Source organism: Pristiophorus japonicus, chromosome 4, assembly GCF_044704955.1.
Source record: "Pristiophorus japonicus isolate sPriJap1 chromosome 4, sPriJap1.hap1, whole genome shotgun sequence".
NCBI lineage: Eukaryota > Metazoa > Chordata > Chondrichthyes > Pristiophoridae > Pristiophorus > Pristiophorus japonicus.
Window position 1 is genome coordinate 117,292,010 of NC_091980.1, and position 20,892 is coordinate 117,312,901.

Genomic DNA, 20,892 nt, shown 5'->3' on the forward strand with positions numbered 1-20,892 from the left:
TGGCCAATGTTTGTCCCTCAATCAATATAACAAAAACAGATTATCTTGTCATTATCACGTTGCTGTTTGTGGGAGCTTGCTGTGCGCAATTTGGCTGTGGTGCTTCCCACATTACAACAGTGACTACACTCCAAAAGTACTTCATTGGCTGTAAAGCGCTTTGAGACGTCCGGTGGTCATGAAAGGCACTATATAAAGGCATGCCTTTCTTTCATAACTCATCTCTAGTGATCAGCTTGTGGCAGTGAAGGTGATAATGATTAAACATACTTTGCCCAGTGTGGACTGGAGTTTTGTTGGCCAGGACTGCAGAACAGTAGCCCTGTTCCTTCTCTGCTCAAAAAGCTGATCAGCCAAAAAGGAAACAGATGACTCACTCTCCTCTGAACAGCAAAACTTCACTTGAACTTCTCAGTAGGCGGTGTCAGACCATCAAGAAACAGTTAACCGGGCAACTCGAGAGCTGAAAATGCAGGGGGTGTTCTGTGGCTTTATTCTGATTTCCATCCAAATAAGTAAGAAGACAATCGCCCTGTATTTATCTATCTTCATGCTGCCCCCATTGGAGTTCACCCGAACATTTTCTGTCTCCTTTTCATTTCAGGTTCAGTTTTATCTCATACTATTCTGCACATACCTTCGGCTACTGTGCTTAGCCATGAGGGAGGATCAGCGAGACTTGAATGTCGAACTACAGACAAGAAGCAGATTAGTAAGTGGGGATATTGGTCGGCAGGAACCTCCCAAATCAAATGGCTGGTGTCCCAGAGCCCGGGGTCTACTAATTTTACTCGTATGCCAGGGGTCGAAACCCGTTTTTCTGGAACCAATGACAGCACATTCACTTTAAAAATCGACAACTTGAAAAAGAAGGATTCAAACAGATATTACTGTCAGAGTGGAGATGGTGGCGATGACTGGTGTGGATGTGGAACTACACTGAAGGTGAAACCAGGTAAGCGATAGCAAATATTAAAACAGGTGGGAAATACCTTAGAGCGAATGTAATTGTTGAAGAAAAATGACATACAGTTAGATCACCGGAGGCAAATCTAGTTCCTCTTCTTCATCAGCACCTTATAATGTGCTCACTCCTCGGCAAATGGATTCAATTTAACGCCAACATTATTCACCAGCTAAAGCTCCTTTAACCCAGTCACAGAACATTAATTGGTTGCTGCTCAGGTTTAGATGTTCTCAGGAGGTTAATGAAGCAATTCAGTGTTCCACAAACATTTTGTTTACAAGTTTTAGATTCTACTGAGTATCATATTGGATATTGTATTCATGTCGGGTATTTTTCTGTTACTGTGGTAGTTGGGGTGTATTGTTGTCATTTTGGATGAGTTTATATAAAATAGAGTCAGTGGGATGAACCTGGTACAGAGGGAGCAGGACAGAGTCAGTGACAGGAACCTGGTACAGAGGGAGCAGGACAGTCAGTGACAGGAACCTGGTACAGAGGGAGCAGGGCAGTCAGTGACAGGAAACTGGTACAGAGGAAGCAGGGCAGTCAGTGACAGGAACCTGGTACAGAGGGAGCAGGACAGTCAGTGACAGGAACCTGGTACAGATGGATTAGCCTTTGAGAATTCCATCGCAGCCCATTCAGAGCAAATTACTGTCCTGTGTCACTTAATTAAACGTTTATCAAAGATGTTGTGTTTGGTTTACATTGCTTTACTATAAATGTAGTTGAACTGATTTATTCAGAATGTCTGAAATTTCATAAAGATAAGAACTAATGAAGGAGCTCATTCAGCCAATCTGTGTCAACCATACAAACCTATTCACCCCCCCATCACAGCATCCAACTGTCTGCCAGATGAATTCAGAACGTTTTGCTCCATGGTCCAAACTCAAAGATCATTCCAGACATTAAACTTTGCATGAAGAACTTCCTGATGTCCTGACATTGATTTTTTAAAAAATCAGTTTATACCTGTGTCCCCTCGGCCTGTGTTGCAGGTTAAACTTGTCATCATCATCATCATAGGCAGTCCCTCGGAATTGAGGAAGACTTGCTTCCACTCTTAAAATGAGTTCTTAGGTGGCTGAACAGTCCAATATGAGAACCACAGAACCAAAATGGGCGGTATTTCCAGCGTGGGTGGTAAAAATGGGTTTTCAGATCGCCGGCTTGTTGCCCATTTTCAAAGCCCCTAGTTTCCATTTTAAAAGTTGTCGGTTACCATGAGCGATCTGAAATGGGCGTTAGTGTTAAATCTCTCTGACCTTCTGCTGTAAAATGTTGCTGTCCTTAGCAACAGCATGGCAACGCTAGTTTCCCGCGATTCAAGAGGTCAGGGGTCATCATTACATGCGCAGAAGAGGAGACAGAGAGAGAGGGAGTAGAGAGGGACTGAAAGGGTGTGTGGGTGTGATGTGTGCTTGTTTGGCTGTTGTGGGAGGCATGAGGGAGATTCACTAGCAGCAAAAAGCCTACTAAGCACCAAGAATATAGTTGGCACCGAGTTTTTGTCCAACAAATAATATGGAGGAGGCCCTGCAGCTGTTAGCCAGGAACACTGGTGGCAGGGCTCCCAGTGGACCCGGAGCGCGGCACTGCACCCCAAGGTGCCGCACCCCCATTGCCAACGACACATGACAGCCAGGAGCAACATCTTGCTTTGGGCTCAGAGCATGTTCCCGCTTCGGGACCGCCCTCTCCCATATCCGTCCAAGCAGTGGTTCTGCTATCATTCCCCACCCCCCCCCACCCCCCCCAATGAAACAGCGTCTGAGGAACTCCCTGGACAGGCGGCTTAGAGTCAGGAGGGGACGGGGTAGAGATGGGGATGAGACGTGGGGTGGGGGGGGGGGGGGGGGGTGGGCGGGAAGGGTTGGTTTTTACAGATATACTTATGATTTCAGACAAATGGTCGGTTTAAGAACATAAGAACATAAGAATTAGGAACAGGAGTAGGCCATCTAGCCCCTCGAGCCTGCTCCGCCATTCAATAAGATCATGGCTGATCTGGTCGTGGACTCAGCTCCACTTACCCACCCTCTCCCCGTAACCCTTAATTCCCTTATTGGTTAAAAATCTATCTATCTTTGACTTGAAAACATTCAATGAGCTAGCCTCAACTGCTTCCTTGGGCAGAGAATTCCACAGATTCACAACCCTCTGGGAGAAGAAATTCTTTCTCAACTCGGTTTTAAATTGGCTCCTCCGTATTTTGAGGCTGTGCCCCCTAGTTCTAGTCTCCCCTACCAGTGGAAACAACCTCTCTGCCTCTATCTTGTCTATCCCTTTCATGATTTTAAATGTTTCTATAAGATCACCCCTCATCCTTCTGAACTCCAACGAGTAAAGACCCAGTCTACTCAATCTATCATCATAAGGTAACCCCCTCATTTCTGGAATCAGCCTAGTGAATCGTCTCTGTACCCCTTCCAAAGCTAGTATATCCTTCGTTAAGTAAGGTGACCAAAACTGCTCGCAGTACTCCAGGTGCGGCCTTACCAATACCTTATACAGTTGCAGCAAGACCTCCCTGCTTTTGTACTCCATCCCTTTCGCAATGAAGGCCAACATTCCATTCGCCTTCCTGATTACCTGCTGCACCTGCAAACTAACCTTTTGGGATTCATGCACAAGGACCCCCAGGTCCCTCTGCACCACAGCATGTTGTAATTTCTCCCCATTCAAATAATATTCCCTTTTACTGTTTTTTTTCCCAAAGTGGATGACCTCACACTTTCTGACATTTTATTCCATCTGCCAAACCTTAGCCCATTCGCTTAACCTATCCAAATCTCCATGCAGTCTTTCTGAGTCATCTACACAACCCGCTTTTCCACTAATCTTAGTATCATCTGCAAATTTTGTTGCACTACACTCTGTCCCCTTTTCTAGGTCATCTATGTATATTGTAAACAGTTGTGGTCCCAGCACTGATCCCTGTGGCACACCACTAACCACTGATTTCCAACCGGAAAAGGACCCATTTATCACGACTCTCTGCTTTCTGTTCGCCAGCCAATTCTCTATCCATGTTAATACATTTCCTCTGACTCCGCGTACCTTTATCTTCTGCAGTAACCTTTTGTGTGGCACCTTATCGAATGCCTTTTGGAAATCTAAATACACCACATCCATCGGTACACCTCTATCCACCATGCTCGTTATATCCTCAAAGAATTCCAGTAAGTTAGTTAAACATGATTTCCCTTTCATGAATCCATGCTGCGTCTGCTTGATTGCACTATTCCTATCCAGATGTCCCGCTATTTCTTCCTTAATGATAGTTTCAAGCATTTTCCCCACTACAGATGTTAAACTAACCGGCCTATAGTTACCTGCCTTTTGCCTGCCCCCTTTTTTAAACAGAGGTGTTACATTAGCTGCTTTCCAATCCGCTGGTACCTCCCCAGAGTCCAGAGAATTTTGGTAGATTATAACGAATGCATCTGCTATAACTTCCGCCATCTCTTTTAATACCCTGGGATGCATTTCATCAGGACCAGGGGACTTGTCTACCTTCAGTCCCATTAGCCTGTCCAGCACTACTCCCCTAGTGATAGTGATTGTCTCAAGGTCCTCCCTTCCCACATTCCTGTGGCCTGCAAATTTTGGCATGGTTTTTGTGTCTTTCACTGTGAAGATGGAAGCAAAATAATTGTTTAAGGTTTCAGCCATTTCCACATTTCCCATTATTAAATCCCCCTTTTCATCTTCTAAGGGACCAACATTTACTTTAGTCACTCTTTTCCGTTTTATATATCTGTAAAAGCTTTTACTATCTGTTTTTATGTTTTGCGCAAGTTTACCCTCGTAATCTATCTTCCCTTTCTTTATTGCTTTTTTAGTCATTTTTTGCTGTTGCTTAAAATTTTCCCAATCTTCTAGTTTCCCACTAACCTTGGCCACCTTATGTGCATTGGTCTTTGATTTGATACTTTCCTTTATTTCCTTGGTTATCCACGGCTGGTTATCCCTTCTCTTGCCGCCTTTCTTTTTCACTGGAATATATTTTTGTTGCGCACTATGAAAGAGCTCCTGAAAAGTTCTCCACTATTCCTCAATTGTGCCACCGTTTAGTCCTTGTTTCCAGTCTACTTTAGCCAACTCTGCCCTCATCCCACTGTAGTCCCCTTTGTTTAAGCATAGTACGCTCGTTTCTGACACAACTTCCTCATCCTCAATCTGTATTACAAATTCAACCATATTGTGATCACTCATTCCGAGAGGATCTTTTACTTGGAGATCGTTTATTTTTCCTGTCTCATTACACAGGACCAGATCTAAGATGGCTTGCTCCCTTGTAGGTTCTGTTACATACTGTTCTAAGAAACAATCCCATATGCATTCTATGAATTCCTCCTCCAGGCTACCCCGTACGATTTGATTTGACCAATCGATATGTAGGTTAAAATTCCCCATGACTACTGCCGTTCCTTTTTCACATGCCTCCATTATTCCCTTGATTATTGCCCGCCCCACCGTGAAGTTATTATTTGGGGGCCTATAAACTACGCAGACCAGTGACTTTTTCCCCTTACTATCTCTAATCTCCACCCACAATGATTCAACATTTTGTTCATTAGAGCCAATATCATCTCTCACAACTGCCCTGATATCATCTTTTATTAACAGAGCCACCCCACCTCCTTTCCCTTCTTGCCTATCTTTCTGAATCGTCAGATACCCCTGTATATTTAATTCCCAGTCTTGCAACCCTGCAACCATGTTTCTGTAATGGCCACCAAATCATACTCATTTGTAATGATTTGTGCCGTCAACTCATTTACTTTATTTCGAATGCTGCATTTAGGTAGAGTGTTTTCATCCTAGTTTTTAAACTATGATTTTTAGTTTTGACCCCTCCTGCAGCCCTTTTATATTCAGTGGCCCTTTTTGTTTCTTGCCTTTGGTTTCTCTGCCCTCCACTTTTACTCATCTCTTTTCTGTCTTTTGTTTTTGTCTCCTTTTTGTTTCCCTCTGTCTCCCTGTATTGGTTCACATTCCCCTGCCATATTAGTTTAACTCCTCCCCAACAGCACTAGCAAACACTCCCCCTAGGACATTGGTTCCGGTCCTGCCCAAGTGCAGACCGTCCAGTTTGTACTGGTCCCACCTCCCCCAGAACCTGTTCCAATGCCCCATGAATTTGAATCCCTCCCTGCTGCACCACTGCTCAAGCCACGTATTCATCTGAGCTATCCTGTGATTCCTACTCTGACTAGCACGTGGCACTGATAGCAATCCCGAGATTACTACTTTTGAGGTCCTACTTTTTAATTTAGCTCCTAGCTCCTTAAATTCGTCTCGTAAGACCTCATCCCTTTTTTTACCTATGTCGTTGGTACCAATGTGCACCACGACAACTGGCTGTTCTCCCTCCCTTTTTAGAATGTCCTGCACTCGCTCGGAGACATCCTTGACCCTTGCACCAGGGAGGCAACATACCATCCTGGAGCCTCGATTGCAGCCGCAGAAACGCCTATCTATTCCCCTTATGATTGAATCCCCTATCACTATCGCTCTCCCACTCTTTTTCATGCCCTCCTGTACAACAGAGCCAGCCACGGTGCCATGAACTTGGCTGCTGCTGCTCTCCCCTGATGAGTCATCTCCCTCAACAGCACTCAAAGCAGTGTATCTGTTTTGCTGGGGATGACCAGATGGGACCCCTGCACTACCTTCTTTGTACTACTCTTCCTGCTGGTCTTCCATTCCCTAGCTGGCTGTGGATCCTTCTCATGTGGTAAGACCAACTCACTACACGTGCCACTTATGTCATTCTCAGCATCGTGGATGCTCCAGAGTGAATCCACCCTCAGCTCCAATTCCACAACGCGGTCCGTCAGGAGATGGAGGTGGATACACTTCTCACACACGTAATTGTCAGGGACACCGGAAGTGTCCCTGAGTTCCCACATGGTACAGGAGGAGCATAACACGTGACCAAGCTCTCCTGCCATGCCTTAACCCTTAGATACCCTTAAATTGGTAACAACAATGTTACAGTTTACTTACTGATATAAAAAATAAAAAGAAAAGCTACTCACCAATCACCAGCCAATCACTTACCCCCTTGGCTGTGACGTCATCTTTTGATTCCTTTCTACTTCTTTTTTGCCTTCTCTCCCCACTGTAGCTGCACAAGTACGCCTTTATAGGCCGCTACTCCCGCCTCTCACCAACTGCCGCTGCCTGTGGAACACCCGCTGGGCCTTTATAGGCCGCTACTCCCGCCTCTCACCAACTGCCGCTGCCTGTGGAACACCCGCTGGGCCTTTATAGGCCGCTACTCCCGCCTCTCACCAACTGCCGCTGCCTGTGGAACACCCACTGGGCCTTTATAGGCCGCTGCTCCCGCCTCTCACCAACTGCCGCTGCCTGTGGAACACCCGCTGGGCCTTTTATAAGCCACTCCGACGCTGCTCCCGCCTATCCCCAACTGCCGCTGCCTGTGGAACACCCGCTGGGCCTTTTATAGGCTGCTCCGACGCTGCTCCCGCCTCTCCCCAACTGCCGCTGCCTGTGGAACACCCGCTGGGCCTTTTATAGGCCGCTCCGACGCTGCTCCCGCCTCTCCCCAACTGCCGCTGCCTGTGGAATACCCGTTGGGCCTTTATAGGCCGCTCCAACGCTGCTCCCGCCTCTCCCCAACTGCCGCTGCCTGTGGAACACCCGCTGGGCCTTTATAGGCCGCTCCGACGCTGCTCCCGCCTCTCCCCAACTGCCACTGCCTGTGGAACATCCGCTGGGCCTTTTATAGGCCGCTCCGACGCTGCTCCCGCCTCTCTCCAACTGCCGCTGCCTGTGGAACACCCGCTGGGCCTTTATCGGCCACTCTGACGCTGCTCCCGCCTCTCCCCAACTGCCGCTGCCTGTGGAACACCCGCTGGGCCTTTATTGGCCGCTCTGATGCTGCTCCCGCCTCTCACCAACTGCCGCTGCCTGTGGAACACCCGCTGGGCCTTTATCGGCCGCTCTGACGCTGCTCCCGCCTCTCACCAACTGCCGCTGCCTGTGGAACACCCACTGGGCCTTTATAGGCTGCTCCAACGCTGCTCCCGCTTCTCGCTAACTGCCGCTAAAATGTTTTTTAGTTAACATAACCTTGTTGCGCATTGGCTCAGATAGCTGCACCATTACACACAGATCATTCCTTAACATCAAAGCGTATAATTACACTTAACTTCAATCAACTTAAACTTTAACTGGCACAAGCATTGATGTATCACCTGCACACCCAGCAGTGCGTCAGCCTTGTAAATACCACCAATGTTCTTTCAGGCAAAGTGCTCATTTATGAGCTCCTGACATAAGAGTCTTGCAACTACGATACCACCATGGGTCCTTTCCTGCGGTCTACAGGGGGGGCGGGGGCATGTCTTCTAATATGTCCTTACTGTACAGTATAAATGCACACGAGACTCATACTTGAGAGAAGGTCACTCTGTGACCAGTAACCTTTATTCCAGCACTGAAGTGATGAAGGTGGGTGGAGCTTCCCCTTTTATACCTGAAAGTCCAGGTTAGGAGTGTCTCCCACGAGTTCACCACCTAGTGGTCAGTGTTCTCACGGTGTACAACTTAGGTCAGTTTATACATGGATTACAATGACAGTAGAATACATGACATCTTCAGTGTCAGCCTGATTGTGTGGCCCAAGGTCAGCATCCACCTCCTCGTCCTCCTTTTCCTCTCACTCCTGAGGTGGACCGTCACACTCTTTTGGCAATTCTTGTCCCCTCCTGATAGCCAAGTTGTGCAGCATGGAGCACACCACTACAAATTGAGCTACCTGCTCAGGGTGGTATTGGAGCTTGCCTCCTGAGTGGTCCAGGCATCTAAAGCGCTGCTTCAGCACTCCAATGGTTTTCTCCACAATATTGCAAGTGGCTTTGTGGCTCTCGTTGTATCGCTTCTCGGCTTCGGTGTGGGTGTCACGCAGGGGGGGTCATCAGCCAGGTAGCAAGGCCATATCCTTTGTCACCAAGCATCCAGCATTGACCTTGTGGCTGATTGTTCAACAAGTCAGATACAGTGCTCTCACACAGGATGTGAGCATCATGGATGCTGCCCGGAAATTTAGCATTCACAGCCATAATAATTTGCTGGTGGTCGACAACTACTAACACATTCAGGGAGTGGAATCCCTTGCGGTTCCCGAAACCTCTGCGTCCTGAAAAGGTGCCCGCATCACGATGTGCGTAAAATCTATTGCTCCCTGCACCTTGGGGAAGTTGGCAATTCGTAGAATCCTAAAGCACTCTTAGTCTGAGCCTCCCTGGTCATAGGGAAGCTGATAAAGTCCATCCTGCATGCGTACAGGGCTTCAGTGACCTGTCTAATGCAGCAATGTGTTGCATGCTGAGACATACCGCAAATGTTGCCAGCTGAGGCCTGAAAAGAACCTGACACGTAGAACGAGAGTGCCACAGTGACTTTGACCTCGACAGACAGTCCGGTCCTGATGGTGCTGGCAGACTGCAGATCTCCCCTGTTGAGCTGGCATATTTCACTCATAACCTCTTTGTGGAAGCGCAGTCTCCGAAGGCAGGTGGTGTTGGACAAGTTGAGGTAAGACTGCTTCTCCCTGTACTTGCGGGAGGTATAATGTCTGGTCCTCCTCATCAGTCTAGCATGTCTTACATTGGGCACACGATGCTGTCGAGCGTACCTTCTGCCATCTCAAGTCTGCAGCATGTAATTGGTCATCAAGAGCCGGTGAGAAAGGACAGGCCCCATTCCAATAGCTATCTGTTTTCCATCGATTGTTCACAAAGAATGAATGTCCCCTAGTAAAGACACCTATTAAATTCCAATCGTTCACAGTATGATAAAGATGTTTGTTCAGATGTTCACATCACCTCCAAAGACCTCCAGAGTACATCCGAACTCCCCTGAGGTTGAAGCAGAGCAGCCTTTTAAATGATGTGACAGGTGATTTTGACAATGGCGTCCATACCGCTGTGAGTAGTTAGTTCCACTTTTTCCCAGCGTTTTTTTCGGCGAGCGATATTGTGGCCGAGATGTGTGTGAGGTGCTGAAAGTAAGGATGGGCGGTCTCCTGGGCGTTAGTTTCGGCAAATGTGATCTTTATGACAGAAAACAGTGGCTGGGCGGAATTATTAAATCTTGGTGTTAATTACATGTCGAAAGTAACGCTGAGCGATATTATGGGCGTTAGGATCGCCCATTCTGATGATTCCGCCCCAAAAAAGTGGGCGGGAGGTATTTTTTCTCGGCATTACGCACATAAGGAAAGTGACGCTTGGCGATAAGTGACCGAGAAATGGGCACCAATTTCCATTTTGTGGCTAAATGGGCACTATCTGTGCGTTACACGTCATTTCAGCGTTAAAATGGATGTTAAGTGGGCGTTATACATGCAAAAATAATGCATGTCTTTTTAATGTGGAAAAAGAAAATTAAAACTAATTGCCTTTTACCTTTCTAATTTCAGCCATCTCACCACCTTCAGTCCATCTCCATTATGCACCTCCTGAGAAAACCTCCCAGCAGACTGGCATCACACTTTTTTGTGTGTCAAAAGATTTTTACCCAAAGAATATATCTGTGACTTGGTATGCAGGAGGTGTACAGGTATTTTCAGGGATTACACACTCAGGTAGACTGGTGGATTCGAATGACTGTTACACCATGATCAGTAAATTAGCCATTTCAACATCTCAATGGGTCAGTGGCTCTTGCTACACTTGTATTGTTTCACATGAAGCCCTGTCTTCTCCAATCAGCAGAAAGATCAGTAAAGATGGTAAGTCCATTAAACAGGCTTATTCCAGATCCCTTACAGATTAATTTATTGATTATTGGCTTCTAATTAAGTCTCACCACTTTACCAGAACAGGCACTTTTAGCCTGTGTGTCTTTATCAGCATCATTGGTTCAGGGTTGTTGGTGCAAAAGCTGGAATGTTTATTAATGCAGTATATAAAACTTCAAAAGCACAAGATGGTTCTCACTTAAATAATACCCATAAGACCCATAAGAATTTTTAGTAATAAGTAAAGATAATTGGGCATAATAAACTTGTCCCGTTTTGGTAACTAAACCCTCCAATCTCACTAATTGACTCAAATTCTTCTCCATCCAGAAACACACTTAATTTCCTTCTGAATTTTGTTCACTTTAACGATATCTTACAATATTTCACAGCTCTAGCATGCTTTTGGGTGAAAGGGTTCTGCGTGACTAATGCCCTAATGTTGACTGTAACCATGCTCTGTTTCTAGAGGTCTGCATGTCTAATTGATCATAAGAACATAAGAAGTAGGAGCAGGAGTCGGCCATATGGTCCCTCGAGCCTGTTCTGCCATTCAATAAGATCATGGCTCAACTCCACTTCCTATCCTATCCCCATATCCCTTGATTCCCTTCATTTTGCTTTATTACATTATTATTGATGCTAATTTACCAGGATACTGCTCTCTGCCTTCAGTTAACATGCTGTAAATACATTTGCTCCATTTTAAGTGTTGAAGCTGTAAATATTTGTTTGATCTCTTATCTAATGATGTCTGTGCTGTAGACGGTTATATTCAGGAGCCTGTGATTCATCTGATCTCGCTTCCACTTGACATTGACACTGCGGGGCAAACTGTTGCAATGACTTGTTTGGTATCAGATTTTTACCCTGTTGATATTTCCGTGACTTGGAGAGATGAGAATGGTCCGGTGGATACGGGAGTGACACACTTTGGAGTGGCTTTGGGCAGAAACGGCAACTACCGGACTGTGAGCCAACTCACTGTGTCGACAGCAGAGTGGGAAAGCTACCGCACTTACTGGTGTGAAGTGAAGCACGTGTCCCTGAGACAGCCTACACGGAAAGCTGTCAGTAAGGATCTGGGTAAGGTCTACATTAGTGTGTGTGTTTGGGGAACTTGTATGCGTGTGTGGGGGTGGTGTAGGTGTGCGGGTGGGTGGGTTGTGTGTGTGAGGTGTGTTTGTGGGTGGATTGTGTGTGTGGGGTGTGTTTGTGGGTGGGTTGTGTGTGTGAGGTGTGTTTGTGGGTGAGTTGTGTGTGTGTGGGATGTGTTTGTGGGTGGGTATATGTGCGTGGAGGTGTGGTGTGAAACATAGAAACATAGAAATTTGGTGCAGGAGCAGGCCATTCGGCCCTTCAAGCCTGCACCGCTGTTCAATAAGATCATGGCTGATCATTGAACCTCAGTACCCCTTTCCTGCTTTCTCTCCATACCTCTTGATCCCTTTGGCTGTAAGGGCCATATCTAACTCCCTTTTGAATATATGTAACAAACTGGCCTCAACAACTTTCTGCGGTAGAGAATTCCACAAGTTAACCACTCTCTGAGTGAAGAAGTTTCTCCTCATCTCGGTCCTAAATGACTTACCCCTTATTCTTAAACTGTGACACCTTGTTGTGGAACTCCCCAGCAACGGGAACATTCTTCCTGCCTCTAACCTGTCCAATCCCATCAGAATTTTATATGTTTCTATGAGATCCCCTCTCATTCTTCCAAACTTCAGTGGATACAAGCCCAGTTGATCCAGTCTCTCCTCATATGTCAATCCTGCCATCCCAGGAATCAATCTGGTGAACCTTCGCTCTACTCCCTCAATAACAAGAACGTCCTTCCTCAGATTAGGGGACCAAAACTGAACACAATATTCCAGGTGTGGCCTCACCAAGGCAATGTACAACTGCAGTGAGGCCTCCCTGCTCCTATACTCAAATCCTGTAGCTATGAAGGTCAACATGCCATTTGCCTTCTTCACCACCTGCTGTACCTGCATACCAAACTTCAATGACTGATGTACCATGACACTCAGGTCTTGGGGATATAGGTTGGGTTTATGTGTGGGTGATTGTGTATGGTTTATGGATGGCGTGTGTTGTTGGGCTGTGGATGGGTGTATGTGTGTTTGTGGGGTGAATGTGTGTGAGTGGGTGTGCATTGGGTTTGTGTGTGAAGTGTGTGGGATGTGAGTGTTTGGGTAGCGTGTACGTATGTGTGGGCAGGGTGGGGGGTGGGGCATAACATACCAGTTATCAGTAACCTAAGTCCCTTGAAAATATCCCAGGGAACAATCTTACAATCTGCAGAGGTTTGTGATTTCAGGGAAGACATGTTCTCACCTGTGGAGGGTTAAATCTGAAAATAAACTGAAAGAGCAGGAAATCAGTGTCACAATTTGGATTGAATTACATTCATTTACACGGAGCAGCATTATAACATGAATATGATTTACACAGAGAGAGGGGTCGAAATTCGTTTCTTACGCCGCCTGTTACCGCCGGAGAGGGGCGGCTAACGGGCGGCTAAGTGCTTACCGTCAGCGGCGACCGGGTTCCTCAGATCTCGGAAAATTTAGTTGGGCGGTTGGGGTGGCGCCAAGATGTACCGCTGCGCGCTCGGCCGCCACCCACATGATGACGTCGAGCGTGCAACACCCCCTTGCTGCCGCCACTGCAAAATTAGGTGAATACAGTGGCCTTACCGACAGGCATCCGTACAGCCTGGGAAAGCTGGTGGGGCATCGTGGATCCTGGGGGCAGTAGCGTCCAGAGATCAAGCTAAGTGATTATGTTTGTTTTTTTTAGGATTTATGTATTAATGGGACCAATGGGGAAGTGTCGGTGTGGGTGAGGGAAATTGTCAAACTTTTTTTTCCTTTCTCTTCCTCTCGCATGCCGACAGCTTACCGTCGGGAAATTCAGTAGGCCTCCTGAGATGCCGCAGCATTGGCCCCCAAGGACGAGTGTGCAACGGCACTTTTAGCGCTGCTCTCTCACCTTTGGGCGGCAAAACTGAATTTGTGGCAACACCTACCGCCTGCCGTTAAAATCAGGACTCAGCCGGTGTCACCGTCTCAAAAATGGCGGGACCAAATTTCGACCCCTCAATGGATAGACATTGAATTAGAGCTGTGCAGACTTTAGGAAATCTGCAGTAAGTGCTTCCTTATTCTGTAATGTTGAGTTCCAATATTTACCTCTCTGGGCAGGTTAGATTACAGACACCACACACCACCCAAAAAAAAACAATTTCCAATAAGGAATACCTATTACACTATTTATTATTTTATACCCCTGGTACCTCTGCCCTGCTTCAATAGAAATCTGTTGTCTCCTTTAGCTGTATTTGAAGCAGTGAAGACCGGCGGAGCCCCAGGGACGACGGTTCTGCTGTGGATTGTTGCTGTTGTGGGAGGCCTGCTTTTAATTATTGCTGTCGTTATTCTCATCTACAAGAAAACCACTTCTTCCTCCCGCACCAAGATCGGTAAGATTGGCTTCACTGCTCGCCTGCTCTCACTCTCATATATATGTGAAATCTTGCCACTAAGTAATACCTATGGATAAATCTTTGTCTTTATCGTCACCTATGCTGAACACAGAGAGGAAAATCGGGAGGGGAGAAACACACATCCCCAACAGAACCTCATGCTTTTCTTTCCTTGTAAATCAACGGAAGGAAAATGGGACGGGTTCTGTCTAGTTTTGCCTTCTGCGCTCCCCCCCAATGTGCTGTTTAAAGAAGGAAATCCAGCCCACTGTTCTGAAATGTAATTCTGTGGACAAAGTTACACCAACATAAATTATTGAAACAATATCCAAATGAATGGGATAGAATGAAACACTCTATGATACAGAGCTCATGTTTCTGTTCTTTGATGCAGCAAATTTGAGGGAAAATCTGAGTCTGGACATCAGAGTGGAATCCGCTTATGAAAACGTCTATTACAAGGCACATGAACAAGAGCGGTATGTTTAGATTGCAAGTATCACCCTGGGAAGTCTATCTATTGGTTTACATCCATGTAAAGTAGAGATCCTCAAATCCTTCACTGTTGACACCAACAGTAGTGAAGCTCTTGGAGACACCACTGAATCATCATTGATGGGTTTTTATAAAGTAGATCGGGAGCGACCGTTTCCACTTACAGGAGGGTTGGTAACCAGAGGCCACATATTTAAGATAATTGGCAAAAAAATTCAGAGGTGGCATGAGGAGAATTTATTTTATGCAGTGGGTTCTAATGATCTGAAATGCACTGCCTGCAAGGGTGGTGGAAGCTGATTCAGTAGTAATTTGAAAAAAGGAATTGGAGAGGAGAAATTTGCATGGCTATGGGAAAAGTGCCAATTGGATAACAGCACAGACATAATGGGCTGAATGGCCTCCTTCTGTGCTGTATGATTGTATGATTCTAACTGTAGACTAGGTGAGAATTCTCTCACTGCTACACTTCCAGTGTGTTTGTAAATAAAACCAGTTGTTGGTTCAGAATCTGATGAACAGTCGGTTGACAGTTTCTTGACCCCTCCATGGTCTCTAAATTGTCAGACTGCTTGTCGGACATCCAGTTCTGGATGAGCAGAAATTTTCTCCAATTAAATATTGGGAAGACCAAAGCCATTGCTTTTGGTCCCCGCCGCAAACTACGTTCCCTAGCCACCGACTCCATCCCTCTCCCTAGCATCTGTCTGAGGCTGAACCAGACTGTTCGCAACCTAGGCATCATATTTGACCCTGAAATGAATTTCCGGCCACATATCCGCGGCATAACTAAAACCGCCTATTTCCACCTCCGTAACATTGACCATCTCCGCCCCTGCCTCAGCTCTTCTGCTGCTGAAACCCTCATCTATGCCTTTGTTACCTCTAGACTTGACTACCCCCAACCCACTCCTGGCTGGCCTCCCACATTCTACCCTATGCAAACTTGAGGTCATCCAAAACTATCCTAACTCTTCCCAAGTCCCGTTTACCCATCACCCCTGTGCTCGCCGACCTACATTGTCTCCTGGTGAAGCAACACCTCGATTTCAAAATTCTCACCCTTGTTTACAAATCCCTCCATGGCCACACCCCTCCCTATCTCTGTAATCTCTTTCAGCCCCATAACCACCCGAGATATCTATGCTCCTCAAATTCTTCCCTCTTAAGCATCCCTGATTATAACTGTTCAACCATCGGTGGCCATGCTTTCAGCTGTCCTAAGCTCTGGAACTCCCTCCCTAAACCTTTCTTTCTTCCTTTAAGACACTCTTTAAAACCTACCTCTTTGACCAACCTTTTGGTCATCTGCCATAATTTCTTCTTATGTGGCTCGGTGTCAAATTATTTTTTTTGTTGTATAAAACTCCTGCGAAGCATCTTGGGGACATTTTACGATGTTAAAAGCGTTATATAAATATAAGTTGTTGTTGTTGTAATCAGTTCACTTTTGGAATAGAAGAACATCAGGAGGTGGCATGTGATACCTTCTAGCCAAAATAAGGTCCTCTGTTACTCTCTATTGTTTACTTAGATATAATGCAAGGAGAGATACACTCCAAATTATAGGGAATGTGAGGACTACTTACAGAATCTCCAGTGATGCTGAACCTCAGAAAATAATTTACGTAAAAACGTGACAGCCGTCATATGCTTATGTTGCTGACAAAAGTTTCCAATTTTTTTTAAAAGTTAGTTTTAATAATAAAATATGCAAATATAATTGGTATTGATACATTTTTCAACCTTTATAAGAACATAAGAACATAGGAGAAGGTGTAGGCCCCTTGAGCCTGCTTTGGCATTCAATAAGATCATGGCTGATCTTCTACCTCAACTCCACTTTCCTGCACTATCCCCATATCCTTTGATTCCCTTAATATCCAAAAATCTATCGATCTCTGTCTTGAATATACTCAAAGGCTGAGCCTCCACAACCCTCTGGGGTAGAGAATTCCAGAGATTCACCACACTCTGAGTGAAGATGTTTCTCCTCATCTCAGTCCTAAATGGCCAACCCCTTATTCTGAGATTGTGACTCCTGGTTCTAGACTCCTCAGCCAGAGGAAACATCCTCCCTGCATCTACCCTGTCAAGCCCTGTTGTAATTTTGTATGTTTCGATGAGATCATCTCTCCTTCTAACAAACTCTAGAGAATATAGGCCTAGACTACTCAATCTCTCTTCACAGGACAATCCCCCCCATCCCAGGAATCAGTCTGGTAAACCTTCATTGCACTTCCTCAATGGCAAGTATATCCTTCCTTAGGTCCCTATATAATTGCAGTAATTACTCTTATACTCAAATTCTCTTGTAGTAAAGGTCTACATACCATTTGCTTTCTTAATTGCTTGCTGTACCTGCATGTTAACTTTCAGTGATTAGTGTACAAGGACACCCAGGTTCCTCTGAACACCAACATTTCCCAATCTCTCACCATTTAAAAAATACTCTGCTTTTCTATGTTTCCTATCAAAGCGAATAACATCACATTTCTCTACACTATATTCCATTTACCATGTTCTTCTCCACTCACTTAGCCTGTCTACATCCCCTTGAAGTCTCTTTGCATCCTCCTCAACACTTATTATCCCACCTAGCTTTATATCATCAGCAAACTTGGATATATTACATTTGGTCCCCTCATCCAAATCATTGATATAGATTGTGAATAGCTGGGACCCAAGTGGGACCCACCGATCCTTGTGGTATCCCACTAGTTACAGCCTGTCAACCTGAAAATGACCCGTTTATTCCTACTCTCTGTTTTCTGTCCGTTAACCAATCCTCAAACCCCCCAATCCCATGAGCCCTAATTTTGTTCAATAACCTCGTGTGTGGCATCTTATCAAATGCCTTCTGAAAATCCAAATACACCACATCCACTGGTCATCCCTTATCTATTTTGCTAGTTACAACCTCAAAAAACCCTAACAGATTTGTCAAACATGATTTCCCTTTCATAAATCCATGTTGACACTGCCCAATTCTATTATTATTTTCTAAGTGCCCTGTTACCACGTCCTTAATAATAGATTCTAGCATTTTCCCTACCACTGATGTCAGACTAACTGGTCTGTAGTTCCCCATTTTCTCTCTCCCTCCTTTCTCAAATAGTGGGGTTACATTAGCTACCTTCCAATCTGCAGGAACCGTTCTAGAATCTATAGAATTTTGGAAGGTGACCACCAATGCCTCCACTATCTCTATAGCCACCTCTTTCAAAACCCTAGGATGTTAGCCATCAGGTCCAGGGGATTTATCGGCTTTCAGTCCCATTAATTTGTCCAGTATTATTTTTTTACTAATACTAATTTCTTTCAATTCCCCATTCTCGCTAGACCCCTGATACTCCACTATTTCTGGGAGGTTTGTTGTGTCTTCTTCTGTGAAGACTCATACAAAGTATTTGTTTAATTTCTCTGCCATTTCCTTATGCTCCATTATAATTTCTCCTGTCTCTCAGCCTGTTGGTGACCCGCATTTACTTTTGCTAATCTTTTCCTTTTTACATACCTATAGAAGCTTTTATAGTCTGGTTTGATGTCTCTTGCTAGTTTACTCTCATATTCCATTTTCCCTTTCTTTATCAATTTCTTGGTCCTCCTTTGCTGAATTCTAAAATCCTCCTAATCCTCAGGCTTACTGCTCTTGATGGCAATATTATAAGCCTCGTTCTTTCATCTAATACTATCTTTAACTTCTCTTGTTAGCCATGATTGGATCACTTTTCTTGTGGGGTTTTTGTGCCTTAAAAGAATGTATGTTTGTTGTAAATTATGTATTTAAATGCTAGCCATTGCTTGTCTACTGTCATACCTTTTAAAGCAGTTTCCCAATCTACCTTAGCCAACTCTCCCCTCATACCTACGTAGTTTCCTTTGTTTAGATTTAAGACCCCAGTTTCGGATTTAACTAAAGCACTTTCAAACTTAATATAAAATTCAATCATATTATGGTTACTCTTTCTTAAAGGCCCCTTTATTAAAAGGTTATTAATTAACGCTTTCTCATTATACAATTCTAAATCTAAAATAGCCCGCTCTCTAGTTGGTTTCTCAAAATACTGATCTAGAAAATCATCTTGTATACATTCCATTAATTCGTCCTCCACACTGTTACTGCATATTTAGTTTGCCCAGTCTATATGTAGATTAATGCCCCCATGATTATTGTATTACATTTGTTACATGCACCTGTGAAATTAATCAGAAAATGCTGGAAAAAAGCAGTAGGCCATCCACCATTTATAAAAGAGAAGTCAGGTTCATGTTTTGGGTGTTTCAGTATCCTAGGAACTCAGACCCGATCTGACTTTTCTCTTTATGGTGACTGACCTGCTGTGTGTTTCCAGCATTTTCTGTTTTTATTTCAGATTTAAAAAAATCTCTGCAATAACTATTGTGTACTTCTAAAGATCTTTCTTTTATTTCAGTGAAACTGATTAGAGGGAACAGTGAAGGATGGAGTGACTTTGCCTGCAATCATATTTCGCAAATACACTGCTAGAATTTCCTCTCAAATCGCCCAGTTACTGCCCAGTTACTGCCTGTTTTCATAGAAAATGGAAATTACCGCCCATTACCACTCCCAATTAGCAGTAATTTGGGCCTACCATTACCGCTGGCGCTGCTGCAAATTGCCCGCCCACTTTGGAGTTCAAAAAAAGTCAGAAAATTGCCTCCCAGCCCTAGGTTCCATTAAAATCCATTTTTTAAGGCCCACTACTGCCCGTTAACGCTGCACTGGATATCGCCCGTTTCTGGAGTACTTACCTGACTTGGGCCCAGCCCTATGACTCCCTCCATTTTGCTTGCAGCTTCACAATGGTCCAAAAGATCGTGGCTAATGATGAAAAGTCATTTTTGATGCAAGTGTAATGATATGTGCTGTACATATTAACAGACATGTGAGGCTTCGACAACATGACCACCACTACCATACTTAAGTGATTCTATGCAGAAAATGAACTTTTGTATCATTTGAATGTGATTGGGAGAATTGGGGGAACCTTTTGTTCAGTAGGCTTTGGGCTGACATATATGCTGAGTTTCTGCTATAAATTGGTTCTGTGTTAGCTGATAATAAGAACATAAGAAATAGGAACAAGATTAGGCCATACGGCCCCTCGAGCCTGCTCCGCCATTTAATACGATCATGGCTGATCCGATCATGGACTCAGGTTCACAGATTGACACTTCGACTCTGTGGTGGACTGGAACATCACCTCACCAACGTGCAAACATTGTATCAGGAAGTCTATGAAGGATTGTGACCTGTAAAAGCCTTGCAAATGATTGGATTGTGTAATAAAAAAGTTCTCCTATTCTAACGGGTATTCAAAGAGGCTCATTGTCTTAGACACACACCAGGCACTGCATTAACTCCCAGTACAGGATTACAGAGAGAAAGGGGCTCACTGTCTCACACAGAAGGGAGAGGGGTTGTGTCCATGCAATGGGGCCTCATCCATGTCACTGTGTGTACATAACGACCTGAAGAGGGGGAGGTGGGGGGGGCGGGGGGGAGAAGAGAGTCAGTCAGTGGGTGTACAAGGAGACCTGAGGGGGGGAGGGGGGAGAAAGGGAGTCAGTCACTGGGTGTACAAGGAGACTTGAAGGGGGGGTGGGGGGCGGTGGTCGAGGAGTGAGAAGGGAGTCACTAGGTGTACATCCAAGTAACCGTTCTTCACGTGGCTTGACAGTGTGGTTGTGGGGCTATTCAACTGTAGCAGGCATCACAACTGTAATGTATGCACCTGTGAGGATGCTCACAGGTTGGTAGAGCTGTTGCATTGTGAGTGGCTTACCCAGTTATGTGATGTTCACAAGACTCAAAAAAACCCCAGTCAGTTGGGTCTAGGTCATCCAAGATAAGGTATGCGTTTACAAGGGACACCGTCAATCACACATTTAAAGTTGTCTTTCCTAAAAGTTGTGAAATGGGATATATTTTCCCCTTCCCAGAAGTGAGAGAGACACAGTACAATAATGGTTTAGTTGAATAAAATTTTATATAAAAGTAGTAATTTTTAAAAATGTTAACAATGTAATAAAATAAAAAAATTTTATGAATACAAATTTTCACAACAAACATTATAAAGAACAAACAGCAACAACAACAACAACATCAACAACAGTATAAACAGCACTGAAAAGACC

At 44.9% G+C, this 20,892-nt stretch overlaps 1 long non-coding RNA gene and 1 gene segment (V, D, J or C); both read left to right on the top strand.

Annotated features, from left to right (window-relative positions):
- Positions 1–795: 795 nt before the first annotated feature.
- LOC139262483 (immunoglobulin kappa constant-like) lies at positions 796–13,564 on the top strand. The segment is given in 3 exon segments: positions 796–955; positions 11,514–11,834; positions 13,551–13,564. Coding segments are annotated over 3 exon segments (495 nt in total).
- A 493-nt stretch (positions 13,565–14,057) lies between these two features.
- LOC139262150 (uncharacterized) lies at positions 14,058–19,505 on the top strand. The gene is made up of 3 exons (XR_011592915.1): positions 14,058–14,232; positions 14,630–14,714; positions 19,167–19,505. It is a non-coding gene; the product is annotated as an uncharacterized lncRNA (long non-coding RNA).
- Positions 19,506–20,892: the final 1,387 nt, after the last annotated feature.